The following is a 16,004-nucleotide window of genomic DNA, read 5'->3' as shown; positions in this document are numbered from 1 at the left end:
ACGCTGGCGTCACGTGGGTCACCCGCAGTGTAAGACGCTCAAAGCTCAAGACGTTCGGTAGACGTTCGATCGGTCGGTCGCGGCGTGGTCAGCTCGGAATGCATTTTCAAATTGAATTTTGCTACAAATATCCCACGGTGTCATGATGAAAATGCAATCCTAATTGTTCTAACTATTAGTCTAAATGCGGCATATTGCATTTTAAATTTAATTTCGCTACCTATATGCTTCCATATATGAGAGCCGATGATATTGAATGTAAATCGTTGTCAAACCTGGTACATTATGTTTTGGGACACCTTGTTTAAAGGTGCACAAGCATGTAAGAGATTTGAAGGGAAGATTTTCAGTGAATAACAACTTTAAATTTCATACAGAGCTATTGTATTGTCACTGTAATTAAGCTTTTTTCTCCTTTTTGATATATTGCGGATTCTGTAAACAACTACTTTTAGTAGAAACAGTCATAGAGCTACGAATGACATGATGATAAAATGAATAAATACATGATAAAAATAATATTCTGCTATATTGAATAAACTAAAGATCCTCTCATTAGTTGTGTGTAGACTAGTGTGTCTTTAGAAATGTGTTAAAGTGTGAGACCTTTTGAACCTATTTGATGGTCTGTGTGTCCACTGCTCATTCATTTCACCTGCTCATGTTTATCTGTGTTCTCTCTTCGGCATGAATCCATTTAGGCTGGTCAAAGAGGAGTGATGAATACAGCATCAGATGAAAACAGCTGCTGTGTTTGTATGGTGATTAATTATTCATATTTCCCCATGAGCTGATTCGCTACAATGTGCATCTCTGTGAATTGTTAAGAGATTTTAACCTGAGCTTTAGACTGGTTTATCTCTCAGGCATTTCAGTCTGCCACACCTGAGACTAGGACACGAATAATGGACTAGAGGAGGAGATTAAAAAGTGACACTGATATTGGCAGAGAAGGAGATTGTAAAGATTATAAACAGAACAGAGGAGAGGAAGTGCCATAAAGTGCTGGAGTCAGATGAGAAAGCCTAATTTCGAGACTGTCACAAAGAACAGCTACAAAAAAGAACAAAAAGTGATACATTGGACAGATGAAAAGACAGGATGAGGAAAGAAGGAGAGAGAGAAAACAGCTGATGTTGTTCCAGAGCCCTGCCCAGCTCTCAATGAGCACAAGTGCTCCATCAGTGAGGGTTTCCATGGCTACACAGGCTTTCCCCCGACCCCATCTGAGCAGATTCACAAGATTAGTCCTAAGAGAGCTTCAGTATCTGCTCTGCAGGCACTGCCACGTAGTGCAGTGTGTCTCAGCCTGTGTGTCTCTCAGTCCACCTATTTATGTTCCATCTCACTGTCCTTCTCTGTCTGGGTGTTCAGTTTGATTACATATTTAAAGGTTTTCACAAATTATCTAGATTTCTGGATTTTTAGATTTCTAGTTGTCTAGACTTGGACTGGTCCGTTTCAGTATTCTGCAGCCAAATGTATTTGTATAATTACAGCTTAATTGTATACAGTTCATGTACAATTTTCATGCATTGGTCTTCTCACACAATTAAATAATTGCTTCTCAAATTAATATTTCATGTCTTTTTTATGTATTTGAAAGTACACATACAGTGCCGTGAAAAGGTTTTTGCCCCCTTCCTGTTTTTTTAATTTTTTGCATATTTGTCACACTTAAAAGATTCAGATCATCAAACCAATTTTAATATTACGCAAAGATAATGCAAGTAAATACAAAATGCAGTTTTTAAATGATAATTTCATTTATTAAGGGAAAAAAGCTGTCCAAACCTACCTGGCCCTACGTGAAAAATTATTTGCCCCTCCTCTTAAATCATGAAAGAACTGTGATTAACCACATTATTTTAGAAAGCTGAGTTAAATTTCACTAGCCACACGCAGGCCTGATTACTGCCAGACCTGTTGAATCAAGAAATCACTTAAATAGAACCTGTCTGACAAAGTGAAGCATGCTTAAAGAGCAACACATCATGCCGCGATCTAAAGAAATTCAAGAACAGATGAGAAACAAAATAGTTGACATGTATCAGTCTGGAAAGGGTTATGAAGCCATTTCTAAGGCTTTGGGACTCCAGCGAACCACGGTCAGAGCCATTATCCACAAATGGAGAAAGCTTGGAACAGTGGTGAACCTTCCCAGGAGTGGCCGGCCTACCAAAATTACTCCAAGAGCGCAACGACGACTCATCCAGGAGGTCATAAAAGAACCCAGAACAACATCTAAAGAACTGCAGGCCTCACTTGCCTCAATTAAGGTCAGTGTTCATGATTCAACAATAAGAAAGAGACTGGGCAAAAACGGCATCCATGGGAGAGTTCCAAGGCAAAAGCCATTGCTGACCAAAAAGAACACAAAGGCTTGTCTCACATTTGCCAAAAAATATCTTGTTTATCCCCAAGACTTTTGGGCAAATATTCTGTGGACTGATGAGACAAAAGTTGAACTTTTTGGAAGGTGTGTGTCCCGTTACATCTGGCGTAAAACCAACACAGCATTTCATAAAAAGAACATCATACCAACAGTCAAACATGGTGGTGGTAGTGTGATGGTCTGGGGCTGCTTTGCAGCTTCAGGACCTGGATGACTTGCCATAATTGATGGAACCATGAATTCTGCTCTCTATCAGAAAATCCTGAAGGAGAATGTCCGGCCGTCAGTTTGTGACCTCAAGCTCAAGCGCACTTGGTTTATGCAGCAGGACAATGATCCAAAACACACCAGCAAGTCCACCTTTGAATGGCTCAAGAAAAACTAAATTAAGGTTTTGGAGTGGCCAAGTCAAAGTCCAGACTTAAATCCGATTGAGATGCTGTGGCATGACCTTAAACAGTCCATTCATGCTCAAAAACTCTCCAATGTGGCTGAATGAAAACAATTCTGTAAAGAAGAGTGGGCCAAAATTCCTGTGAAAGAGTCATTGCCATTTATCGCAAACGCTTGATTGCAGTTGTTGCTGCAAAGGGTGGCACAACCAGTTATTAGATTTAGGGGGCAATTACTCTTTCACGTAGTGCCAGGCAGGTTTGGACAGCTTTTTTCCCTTAATAAATGAAATCATAATTTCAAAACTGCAGTTTGTATTTACTCAGGTTATCTTTGTGTAATAATAAAATTTTTTGATGATCTGAATCTGACAAATATGCAAACAATTAAAAAAACAGGAAGGGGGCAAAAACTTTTTCACACCACTGTATATAAGAGTTATAATGTACAGACAGCCAGCCTTTATCACAAAATAAATCCATTTAGGAACCCTCCATTTCACGTTTGGGTCTCATGGATAGTTTTGCGGTAATGACCGGCTGACTGTACACTATCCCTTACTAATAATGCAGTATGCTTGTATATGTACACTACCATACACTAACAATTTCAACTACGAAGTCTGAACAGCATTGTAGATTCTGGAAGAGTACCTGAAAGTATATATTCCCACATTTTCACAAATATTTTTTACTATTTTGTAATCATGTCCCTATTTATTGTTTCTCATAAACACAAAAAGCCTTCCATGGACTGGCGTAAAATGCTCTTTCTTATTTATGGAAAATTATCCATTTATGTGCTATTGTCCATTTTGTCTGTGTGTAAATGTGTGTGTAGCTGCTGTTGAAGCCTGTGTGCTTCATGGTTTGAAGCGGAGAGCTGCCGGTTTCCTACGAAGCAACAAGATAGCTGCACTCTTCACCAAAGTGGGCAAAAGCTTCCCTCCAGCTGAGGAGCTGTGCAGAAAAGCCCAGGAGCTGGAACTGGTCTTTGAAAGCAAGTGAGAACAGACTCCTTTGATCTCCTCCAATACAACACTCAAAAATACAATATAGCAATAGAACACACTGTAGCAACAGACTTTAGTGTGTCTCATATATCTGCATCTCATAGCAGATATAAACAACCTAGCATATGTCCTCTGGCAAATATTATTTCTGGAAAGAGTAATATGCTCGGTAGTACCACAGTGGACAAAAGTTCATTTAAACACATAAGTATCTACATGGGAATTGATTTGGACAGTTTAAAGGGGTCATATGATGCGATTTCAAGTTTTCCTTTCTCTTTGGAGTGTTACAAGCTGTACGTGAATAGATAAGATCCCTAAAGTTGCAAAGACTAAAGTCTCAAACCCAAAGAGATATTCTTTTTAAAAGTTAAAGGTCCCCCTGAAATGCTTAGAAACATTCAGCGTTACTCTATGTGTTGACGTCATTTTAACTGAAACAGGAAGACAGGGCGGGATATATCAAGTAGCCCCGCCCCTTTTTAAAATAGCCAGTAGCATTCGTTTATATCACAGCTTGGGCTAGAGCCGTTCAGAGCCGTTGAGCTCGTTCTAACACGCCCCCACATGTCTACGTCACTATGTGGGAAGATTTGCATAATGCCGCCCAAATGTTCACGCAAAGAAAGAAGGCGTAACTTTGATTCACGCTGTAGTATTGTTGCTGCCGCCGCCATGTCGGCGTAAAAAGACAGTATAAGTCATTATAATCCGTAATTATGTCCCCACTGGATGCAACAAATGCCTCGTTTAATGGGTTTTATTGTTTATGTCTCGTCGCGCCGGGACACAGTATGGTAAGGGGTGTAACATTTCCGTCACATGCTTGAGGAATTCGGCCAATCACAACGCACTGGATAGCAGGCCAATCAGAGCACACCTCGCTTTTCAGAACGATGAGCTTTGTAAAAATCGACGCGTTTCAGAAAGGCGGGGCATAGAGGAGAAACAATAATGTACAGTATGTGGAAAATAATGTGTTTTTTGAACCTTAAACCGCATAAACACATTTCATTACACCAAATACACAAAATAATGTTATTTTTTAGCAACGTCATATGACCCCTTTAAAAATGTTTTGTTGAACTTTGTTCTTTGCTTCAGACGAAGTCAGTCTCTCTCATACAGCGAGAGCACCCGTAAGATGCCCAAAGTCCCAAAGTTCTCGCCTCAGGCTGTCCGACACTTGTGGATCCACACCGCACTCATTGAGAAAGTGCTGGACAAGATTGTGCTGTACCTGGTGGAAAACAGCAGGTGAGAGAGGTGGGATAGAGATATAAAGAACAAGCAAGCTTGACCCGTTGCTTTCAGGTACAATCAAACTTGCCAGCTTGCATTATGATAAATTGAAGTTACTTTTAATGTTGTTTCAGTAAGTTTTACGAGAAGGAGGCTATACTAATGGATCCTGTGGACGGCCCTATCCTCGCCTCTTTGTTAGGTAGACATGCTTTTTAAAAAAAATCATTCTCATTCTTAATGCCACAGGTCATCTGGTGACATATTGTCATTTACGCTGTTTTAAAACCTTGTGAAATCAGTGATAAGCTCAATAGAAAAAATAAAGCTGGTGGACAAGAGAAATATTGCATACTGAAAAGTTAAATATTTACTGAAAAAAATATATCTATATATTATGTTATTTTAGATTATCCACTAGTTAAGTTTAAAGGGTTGGTTCACCCAAAAATGAAAATTCTGTCATTAATTACTCAATCAAGAGAAGAAATTGTTTAATATTTTAGTTTTCTTTGCACACAAAAAGTATTCTTGTAGCTTCATAACATTACGGTTGAACAACTGATGTCACATGGACTATTTTTTCAATGTCCTTACTTCTTTTCTGGGCCATTAAACGTTTCAGTTGCATTGCTGTCTATGCAGGGTCACAAAGCTTTTGGATTTCACCAAAAATATCTTAATTTGTGTTCCAAAAATGAACAAAGGTCTTACGGGTTTGGAACGACATGTGGGCGAGTAATTAATGACAGAATTTTCATTTTTGGGTGAACTAAGACTAATATTTTACACAATATTTTTGTTCTACCTATTTTTATGCTTATATAGTACCAGACCATTAGCTTAGCAACATGATAACCTTGTAGAGCACTAATTGTGTGGCACAGAGTTGCTGCCTATGTGGAACATTTCAAATCATTCACTAATGAAGGGTCTTTGATGGCTAGGATGCTGCCTTAGAATGCAGCTGCCTATTTAGGGAGGCAGCACACTAGGTTTTGGTACGGAGCTATTTTCTCTTATTGTTACTTTTGTATTGCTGGCATTGTGCAGATAATCTGTTTTCCACTTTATTTCTTCTTTAGTGGGTCCCTGTGCGTTAGAGTACACTAAAATGAAGACGGCAGATCATTTTTGGACCGATCCTTCAGCTGACGAGTTGGTGCAAAGACATCGTATTCACAGTGGTCACTGCCGACAAGACTCGCCTACAAAAAGACCTGCTCTCTGCGTGAGTGACCTGTGATTGTATAAATGAGTTTAACAACATTTTTTTGTAGGTTGAAACACTTTATCTTATCCCAGTTATACTGTACAAGTAAATGTGCATTTCTCTTTGGTGCTGTGCAGAAATGACATACATCACCTTCAAAATTATTATGTGCAGGGTGATATATTGATCTTAGCATTCTGGGTTATGGCACCTTACACCAAGAATTCATAAACACTGCAATATTTAAAATTATGTGTTCCTAAAAAGGTCAAGAATGAGAGCTAATTTGATAAAAACATTAATATTTTCAGTCTGTTCACATTTGGCAAAATTAGAAAAATTGAAAGCTCTTGTGCATCTGAACGAGATGGAAGTGCCATTTCAAATTGAAAGTTCAGGTCATTTGAAATTCCCTTGGATGTTTTCAACCGTGCCTCAAGGAAATGTCAGGGGTCACAAGCAGTTTATAGTCAGTCAATTGCATGTCACATTGAAGTCATAATATATAGTGACAGCCAATTGGGCTTGTTTTTCAGTATTATGCACCAGTGCTTTCAACATCTTGTGTAATTTGGTTAGTTTTCAATGCATGACAGTTGAGCTTGTTTAGCACTGCACTGTCATCATAACATAAATAAAGCAAAGGCAAAATAAATGACATCTGAATATTTCAGAGCAAGAGCTTTTAGTTTGTGTATTTGATCTTGTTCAGTGAGGTTCTAGCCTTTGAAATCAGTGCAGTTCACTCCATCACAGACCTCTGAAGAGGGTGGTCCATAAGAGTCATGCTGCGTTCAGTGTATTTGAGTGTAGTTGCTGTATCTGAGGAGAGTATGAACCTCCACTCAAGAGATATGTTTCACATCATTACCCAGCTCCATTACCAAACGCAGCCGTCAGATTCCTGACTGATCACCCTCTCTGGCCATTGCCAACACCCACACAACAGCAGGACACACAGCGCTTGTTTTTCGTCTCTGATAGATCTGACTGCACTGCACTCCGGGCTTGTTTTCTGATGTATTTATATTACAAATATCTGCTAGTGATCTGTAAAAGCCCAGTTTTTGGTGCTGAGTGCCTTTTTGATATATGAAAGAGGAGACGTAAGTATACATCTAATGACTCACCTGCGGCCACACATTTATCCACCTTGGACTGATAGATGTAGAGGCATATTATTAGGAAAACAAGATGAATATCTCCTATAACACTTTGTTTGCTAGTGTTTATCACGTTTATTGTGTATATTGTCTGGTGAGATTAGTCTTTGATGTAATGTTTAGGTAGAAACATATTACGTTAGTGATTGCCCACAGCTCTTAATAATGTGTGCATGTGTGGGTCCAGATTCAGAAAAGACACTCCAGTAGTAGTATGGATGAAAGGCCATCTCCCTCCCCCTCCGCCAGAGACTACGTGGAGTCTCTTCATCAGAATTCCAGAGCGACCCTCCTGTTCGGCAAGAACAACGTACTGGTGCAGCCGGTAAATAATGCATTAAACAGCTGTCAATTATGACAGATCATTAGAGGATTATTTCTGACTGCATATTTTATCTAAAGATTAAATTACTTGGTTTTATTGCAATTAAATAGAGAAGCTATTACAAAAAGTGCAAACAAAGACTAGTTGCTGAAAACATAGTATGAGCAGCATTTATTATTGATTATAGGTTTATAGTTGCTTCATAACGTGGGCTTCTGTTGTGGTGTTTTCAGAGGGATGATATGGAAGCAATCCCAGGGTACCTCTCTCTACACCAGACGGCTGACTGCATGACTCTGAAATGGACGCCAAATCAGCTAATGAACGGCTCCATGGGAGATCTCGAATATGAGAGGAGGTGGGACTCAGAATAAACAAAATAAGCCCTTTTTAAAAAGGAAATAACATTGATTTGTTCTTTTAATAAAATATAATGTATGAATTATCTCTTTGAATCGGAGTATCACAGGATATGATAAGATGTAATATATTACAGGTTTGCTCGTTCCACCATAATACAGGGATGCAAGCTTGTCACATTTCAGTGAAAATCGCCATACTAAATCTTCCTAAGTAATGAGAAACATTTCTAAATCTGTTGTCAACAAAAGAGAAGCTTTAAAACCTGCAGATTTCCGCCAAAATAAAAGCTCTATGGTTTAACATTTGAAAGCGAAGTAATGTATTTATTGATTTGTTTAATGTTTATAATATAATATTGTATAATGTTCAATGTTTATATTTTTAACTATATAGAGTGACATTTTCCCTATATCCTCCTTTATACCCCTAATGAGTTTTCATCCCAGAAAATAAGGAAAAGTATTCCTAACTTCATGATGAAACTGAAACAGTGCATGATTTTTTTCTTTGAATAATGTTCAATGAAAATAATTTTGAAACACTGAAATGTAAGTATTTATATTATTAAATAACTAACACTAATCTGTTTTCCTGCAGTGTTTACTGGGACTACGCCATGACAATCCGCCTGGAGGAGATTGTGTACCTGCACTGTCATCAGCAGGGTAGGTGACATTGTGCCAGGTTGAAAAACATCCAACTGGCAGCCAAACGACACACATCCTGCAGTTTCTTATTTGTCCATAATTCTGACAGATCAGTTTAAATAATTCATGCACATATAATATGACCGTAATGTAATAGTACGTAATTCTACAACATTCATAGACCCTACAGAGTTGCTGAAGGTTAAAAGCATATCTAACATTAATAGTCTCCACTTGGGTGTACTCAAATATTCAGCCAATATCCTCAGTTGTACTTGCCCTTTTCATATTCATCTAAGCACAAGATCAGTGGACCGATGAGAGAGAGCAGAATTAATCAGAACATAATTGCTTCTGGAGAGAGATGAGAATTTAAAGTGAGGCTTTACTCCGATTATGAAGCAATGTAATTCTGCTAATAATGGAAATGAATAATTCCTTATTGTACAGGCTGTGTCATGGCTTCAATATTAAGTACATCAGGATGATTCAGATATTAGATACTGTTAAAGGCAGAGTAAGCGATTTCAGGTAGCCAATGTTGATATTTGAAATCACCAAAACAAACACGCCCCTACCCCAAAAGGGTCTTGCCCCTATTTTGATAGCTCCGCCCCACATATACGTACGCAACCCAGGCAACGATTAGTTCTGTGAAACAAAGCAAAACCAATGTTACAACGTGTCTACGGACGTGAGCGGCGCAGCGCAGCGCAACAAATCCCCGACAGAAAACTGCTGCCCGGTTCTATTTATGACGTGCTGACACAAATTTCAAATGGTTTTCAACGGTCGTTTGATCGCGTCCAGTGTAGGCAGACTTTAGCTGTTGTAGACACGGTGTTACTCACCCATTGAGAAGAAACAAAGCAACCTCGGCGTCCGATCGCAGGCCTCCGCTCCTTGAGTTCTCTCCAGCGCTGGAAAGCTGATCCGATATTTACATGGGTCCTACTTCTTGCCTTATCGTTCCGCAGACGTTTTCCTCTTTTGTTTTTTTATCCGCCATCTCTATCTTTCTGTCGCTCAGCTCGGCTAATGTCCGTCCCATGCACTGAAAGCTCTCTCCTCCACATCACGAGTAGACACGCCCCTTATTGCTGATTGGCTACAAGTTTGTTTTGCTATTCGGCCCGAATCAGTTTTCTAAAGTGTTTTTGAAAAATCACATACCCTGCCTTTAAGAGAGGAATTGTTTTGCATGGTAAAGAGGATTTCACTATGTGCAAAACATCACGTATTTAACCTAGTAATATGTGAAAGCAAGAGACTGTGTCATTTAAATGTCAATGAACATATCACATTATTTAATATTAATTCCATTGTGTATGTATTTTTGTCTGCAGTGGACTGTGGGGGAACAGTGGTTCTGGTTAGTCAGGATGGGATTCAAAGGCCTCCGCTTCGTTTTCCCCGTGGTGGTCACCTCCTACAGTTCCTCTCCTGTCTGGAAAATGGTCTGCTGCCTCACGGCCAGTTAGACCCTCCGCTTTGGTCCCAGAGAGGAAAGGTTAGAAATTGATCTGTACAACATTTAATGTTACCATAGACCTTTCTCCAATATACACACTTGCTCTAATTTCAGAATATGTCAAATATGTACAGATTGACAATTGTTTGTTCTTCCATTAGGATTATAGCTTTTCAGCATTTGTGGAACAGTAACATTTTTAAATGCTGAGTGTAAAACAATGCCATTATTTGACCATCTTAAATTTGGTATTTTTATTAGTATCCTCTGTTTTAGTCTAAGACAACTTGGTTTTTTTTTCTTTTTTTTTAAAATCTTTTTACAATTACTTCATACATTACACTCAGTACAGTACACGTGCAATAAGATTTAGGTTTTTTTTCATTAAATAAATCAATGCTTTTATTTAGTGAGGATGCCTTAAATTAATCAAAAGTGACAGTAAAGACGTGTTTTAAAACATTTCTTTGACAATTAAATGCTGTTCTTTTGAAGTTTTTATTCATCAAAGAATCCATAATGTATCATGGTTTCCACAAAAATATTAAGCTGCACACCAAATGATTTCAACATTCATAACAATAAGAAATGTTTCTTGAGCAGCAAGTCAGCAAATCAGCACTGAAGACTGGAGCAATGGCTGCTGAAAATTCAGCTTTGCCATCACAGGAATAAAAAAACATTTGAAAATAAATTAAAATAGAAAACATTCTTTAAGTTGTAATTATATTATACAGTTTTCATTGTATTTTTGAGCGAATAAATACAGCAGTGGTGAGCATAAGAGACTTATTTCACAAACAAACGCCATGCTTCGCTGTTTAAGCTACAGATTCAGGATGCTATGCAGATTTTTATTGTAAGATCAATTACAATCTCTCGCTGTGCTGTAATTTGTATGTCTTAATTGATCAATCCTTCAAATGCAATTCTTTGTGTGTTACAAATAAATTATGAATGGGGTAAATATTTTGCCATTAATTGTGCATAATTCTGTTCTACACTGCACATTGCTTGTCATCTGCAGTCATTGTATCTTGAACTGATGCTTCACTTTTCTTTTTCCAGGGTAAAATTTTTTATTTTTTATGATTTGACTGATTAGCATAGTAAAGGGGTGGGAAAATTTTAATGTAAATAAATTCAAGTACCATTTGTACCATTTTGTGCTTGGAAGTCAGTTTACCTGTTTTGGAGTCAGTGTATACTTGCTCTTTTGCAGACCTATGAGGAGAAGGAGTTACTGAGGCTAGTTTATTTCGGTGGAGTTGAGCCTTCTTTACGAAAGGAAGTCTGGCCTTTCCTGCTGGGTCATTACCAATTTGGGATGTCTGAGGCTGAGAGAAAAGAGGTTAGTGTATTTTTTTTCGTTAAAATTGTCCTCCCAAACAGTTTTAAGGTGCAGTCACATTTACATTGCTAAGTGAAATTTTGCATGGGAAATCCCTATGCAGATTTTTTTTTTGCCAGTTTTTGCCAGCAAAATGAATGTGACCATGACTTTAGTCTTTATTCTCTTTAAGATTTACAGTGATTGCCCTGGAATTTGGCGTTTAATTATTTTTAGTCCGCTTCTTTCTATTGCAAGATTAATTAAATTTCAGATGGTTTGTGAATCAAAGCACTTGTTCCATTGCCATCAAGTAGCTTTCATTGTACGATAATCTCCTCTTTACGTGTTGCCATTTCTGAAACTCTGAACTCTGCAGGTGGATGAGCAGATGCGAGCGTGCTATGAGCAGACGATGAGTGAATGGCTGGGGTGTGAGGCCATTGTTAGGCAGAGAGAAAAAGAACAGCACGCTGTGGCGTTAGCCAAGTGTTCGTCTGGGGCGAGTATAGACAGCACCACACAAAGAATAATGCACCATGACTCCACCATCAGTAATGAGGTGAGCGCAAAAGACCTAAGACCAAAATATATTGTTTGCAGGCATTGAAGACTTTCAGTCCAGACTGAAATGTTTGCTTTTGATTTTATGCAATATTTACTTCAGGATGTGTTGTGTTTGTCATTCAGTCCTCGCAGAGCTGTAGTTCAGGCAGGCAAAGACATTCCAGGCTGCAGAGCGACTCCAGCAGTGGTACTCAAGTAAGCCTCACACTGATGTTGTGGCCAATACATGAATATTTGTTGTAATAGTTGCCATTGTTAAAACTTAACTGGTTTTATTTTGACTGATGTTCCTCACCCTCACACTCTTTCCTGGTAGTTCTTCACTTCTCAAAACCCCTTCCCCTGGAGTAGCTTGCTTCCCTTTGGTTTGTTTTTCCAGGTGTTTGAGTCTGTTGAAGAGGTCGACCAGATTGAGTCTGAGCCCAAGAGTGAAGACATCAAACATGTTTCCAAAATCTCAAATGGAACACTCCAAAATGGCACCAGTTCTCCAGACTCTGGTCACCCCTCTTCCAGAAACTTCTCCGTTACTTCTGGTCAGTCGGACTCCTTGAGCACAGAGGACAGTGGGATACATGACCCAAGCCTTAAAGCCCAACTACAGCTAGCAGTATCAAAGGAAAGGTTTGCAAGTTCATCTGGAGAGGAAGGAAAGGCGACTGAGGAAGGTGAGACCAAATCGGTTGAGAAACTAGGTGTGAGAGAATATAGTAAAATTGAGGTTAACAAAGTGTTGTCTTTGGATGCAGTTGTGACAAAATCAGAGAGAAGCAAGAAGGCCACAGAGAGCTCAGAGAAAAGGGCAGAGGTCGAGACAGGGGGGTTGAAAACAGCTCGAGATGCTTTTGAGGCTCCTGCAATAGCTCGCAGCCACATGACCAAAATGGAAGTGGGCGAACCTACAGAGAGAACTTTGACATCAAAAAATGAAGCACTGGCACAGCAAACTGATTCAGATATTCCCAAAGCAACAGAAGTCGTGGAATTGACTCCTCCAGAGCTGAAGATGATTGAGAATCGGGTAAATGTGGACATTGAAAGGTCCCAAATGGGAATTAAACATATTAGAGCAATCCAAGAGAAACCTTTGGTAACAAAAGATCATAAATTATCAGATGCACTTGAGCAGAAGGTTGTAGCTGACACACTGGTGTCTGTTTCAAAGGACGATGATACAGAGAAAGAAACGGCGAAAACCGATGAAGTAAGCCAAGTTAAATACTCCAAGACATGCATAGATGATGCCAACAATATTAGTGGCACACAAATAGCTTTAAGACTAGGTGATGAGAAAGAGAAGAAGACTATGAAGACCAGTGATTTACCCAATGAAGCTGGAACCGCAGTAAAGAGGAAAGCAGCATCAGTTCTCTCAAAAACCACTGGTACAGAGCAAATAGAAGAGAAGGTTGTTACAATGAGGACCACACATAAAGAAATGCAGAGGAACGCTCCAGTAGTTGAGGAGATGGTGGTTCCTTTGGTGCATGAAGCTTTTAGCACAAGAGAGATGGGTGAAGCCCAAGATGCAACCGAGTCAGACGAGTCTCCCTCTGCCATTGAAATGGAAGAGATTCCTACAGCTAAAGTGTCCATGGCTTGGGAAAGGAAGAGTTCACCCAAAAGCAAGGCTAGTGAGCAGGCATACAATCTCTCGCTGTGCTGTAATTTGTATGTCTTAATTGATCAATCCTTCAAATGCAATTCTTTGTGTGTTACAAATAAATTATGAATGGGGTAAATATTTTGCCATTAATTGTGCATAATTCTGTTCTACACTGCACATTGCTTGTCATCTGCAGTCATTGTATCTTGAACTGATGCTTCACTTTTCTTTTTCCAGGGTAAAATATTTCCTAAGCTAAAGAAGAGATGTCCACAGGGATCCTCAGACTCTGTCTCAGACAAAGAAGAGGAAGAAGCAACAGATTATGTCTTCCGCATTGTTTTCCCAAACAGCCAGTCAGAATTTGGTAAGAGACTGAATCTTGGTATTAAACAAGCTCTTGAGCCAGTAAATGTTTCCGATTATGGTACGACTATTATTCAGCTTTTAGAAGTGGATAATAGGAAAAAGGGCCTCTTGTATCCATCAAGGTATTGTTTGTCATTTTGGTTTTTATCCATTTGTGCATCATCATCAAAAACATTCCTTTGGTTTTACTGAAATGTTTTGACTCATTACAGTTACTTTTACCCAGTCCTCCCATCTCTCCCTGGGTACTGTACTCCTGGCCCGATCTATCTCCCTGAACTCCAGGGGACTGTGGCCTCCTAAACGCCAGACCCTGGTGATGCCAAAGCACCACTGCAGCTGCCCGGGAGAGTCCCCATCCCCCTCTGAGCCCAGCTGTAATTCTCCATGCCACCTCTCATCTATGTGTTCATGTATCTGTCTGACGCACCAACTTCTTGCTGGTTTATGCTTGCTTTTATGGCCTCTAAATCTGCAAGTTTTCTGTTTTGTGCAGGAGTCGTCCTCCAGTGAAATTCAGTGACCCTTGGTTAATTGTGGGCTAATGGTTTAGTGTTTTCAGGGAGCCTTGAAATGTATGTTTACTATATAATGACCCATGTGTGTTTGTAACAGTAATAGAGGCTTTAAAATCTGACCTAAAATGTGATCCTGTTAATTTTGTGGGCCACAGCAACCATTATTACTTCATTAAATCCATGCAGACTGATATTATTGCAGTATTTTCTTGTTATTTTGTTTGTTTGTTCTAAGCTGGGTGTAATAGTGGGCTCTTGTTGCTCTGCTTGTGGCTAAATAAGTTCCTTTTTGTATCCAGATGGTCAATGCATAATCAGATTTCTCTGTGTGTGCTTGTCTGTTAGTGGCTCCAGAATTGATAGATCAGGGAGTTAACATGTGGCACCCAACACCAAGGAAATCATCTTGCTCTTCCTGCTCACGGAGTAGTTTCTCTGATGGAGCACCGCCCAATGGACGCAACCATGAAAGGTACGATGACAGAATGTAATATTGTATAGTCCAGAAGTTATAGAAGTAATTTTGATGGATTTAATTAGAATTGAAAAGAAACCTGCAAATAAACAAGAATAATGGTCTGAGGTACTCACAGTAGAATTTAAATTTAATTATTATTATTTATTTTTATTTTTATTTGACATTTAAATTCACTAAAAAATCACAGTTAGGTATTACTTCAACTATAAATCTAAATTACATAACTGTTAAATTTATATTTAAGGAAAAAACATGATCTCATCTGCAGGGCCCCTCTGAAGTTGCTGTGTGACAATATGAAGAACCAGATCATCTCCCGAGCTTTCTATGGATGTTTGTATTCATTACTCATACATTTATAGTCTCACAACACCATCTTTTTCCATCAAAGGTGACCTTCACATTCTTGAGTGTCTCCCTTATTCAATCAATCACACATATATTTTGCCCTCTCAGGGCTGGTGTACTGCCGTCACCTGTCCACGGTACGCACTCACCTGTCTGGCCTTGTCAATCACACTATTGTGGAACCAGATGTGCCCACTGACGCCTGTGGTGGCCTCACAACAGAAGTGTGGCAGAAGTTTCTTCAAGACTGCAGTGTACGTGCACACACACACACACACACACACACATATACATGAACCTGCCTGGAGTCCAAAGCAGACACGTTCAAATGAGTCTTCACCAGATACTCATTAATATTTATTTGTCCCTAATCACAGTTCTCTCATTCTCATCACATAAACAGTATGTTTGGATGACTAATGTTGAGAGCCTGAGTGCCAGAGTGGTGGCACTAAAGGATGAAAATCAATGTAAAATCCCTTATGGCTGTGATCGTTAGTGTTCTTATACTGGCAGACTAATTTATACTCTAAACAGCCAAACCAATATGTACATACATATACA

General features: G+C 39.2%; 1 protein-coding gene across 1 annotated transcript in view; it reads left to right on the top strand.

The window, feature by feature from the left end:
• LOC107741276 (small G protein signaling modulator 1-like) overlaps positions 1-16,004 on the top strand; it is a 46,107-nt gene that overhangs the window by 25,841 nt on the left and 4,262 nt on the right. Inside the window, exons 4-19 of the mRNA XM_016553974.1 lie at positions 3,629-3,791; positions 4,905-5,057; positions 5,177-5,244; positions 6,128-6,273; positions 7,606-7,743; positions 7,977-8,101; positions 8,704-8,771; positions 10,100-10,263; positions 11,447-11,575; positions 11,934-12,116; positions 12,245-12,316; positions 12,501-13,763; positions 13,965-14,094; positions 14,960-15,086; positions 15,361-15,425; positions 15,549-15,694. Coding sequence (XP_016409460.1) covers positions 3,629-3,791; positions 4,905-5,057; positions 5,177-5,244; positions 6,128-6,273; positions 7,606-7,743; positions 7,977-8,101; positions 8,704-8,771; positions 10,100-10,263; positions 11,447-11,575; positions 11,934-12,116; positions 12,245-12,316; positions 12,501-13,763; positions 13,965-14,094; positions 14,960-15,086; positions 15,361-15,425; positions 15,549-15,694 — 3,140 coding nt within the window. The remainder of the gene's footprint in view (positions 1-3,628; positions 3,792-4,904; positions 5,058-5,176; positions 5,245-6,127; positions 6,274-7,605; positions 7,744-7,976; positions 8,102-8,703; positions 8,772-10,099; positions 10,264-11,446; positions 11,576-11,933; positions 12,117-12,244; positions 12,317-12,500; positions 13,764-13,964; positions 14,095-14,959; positions 15,087-15,360; positions 15,426-15,548; positions 15,695-16,004) is intronic.

This window comes from Sinocyclocheilus rhinocerous, unplaced genomic scaffold, assembly GCF_001515625.1.
Source record: "Sinocyclocheilus rhinocerous isolate Xijiao unplaced genomic scaffold, SAMN03320098_v1.1 scaffold615, whole genome shotgun sequence".
Taxonomy (NCBI): Eukaryota; Metazoa; Chordata; class Actinopteri; order Cypriniformes; family Cyprinidae; genus Sinocyclocheilus; species Sinocyclocheilus rhinocerous.
This window is presented reverse-complemented; position numbering and strand designations above follow the sequence as displayed.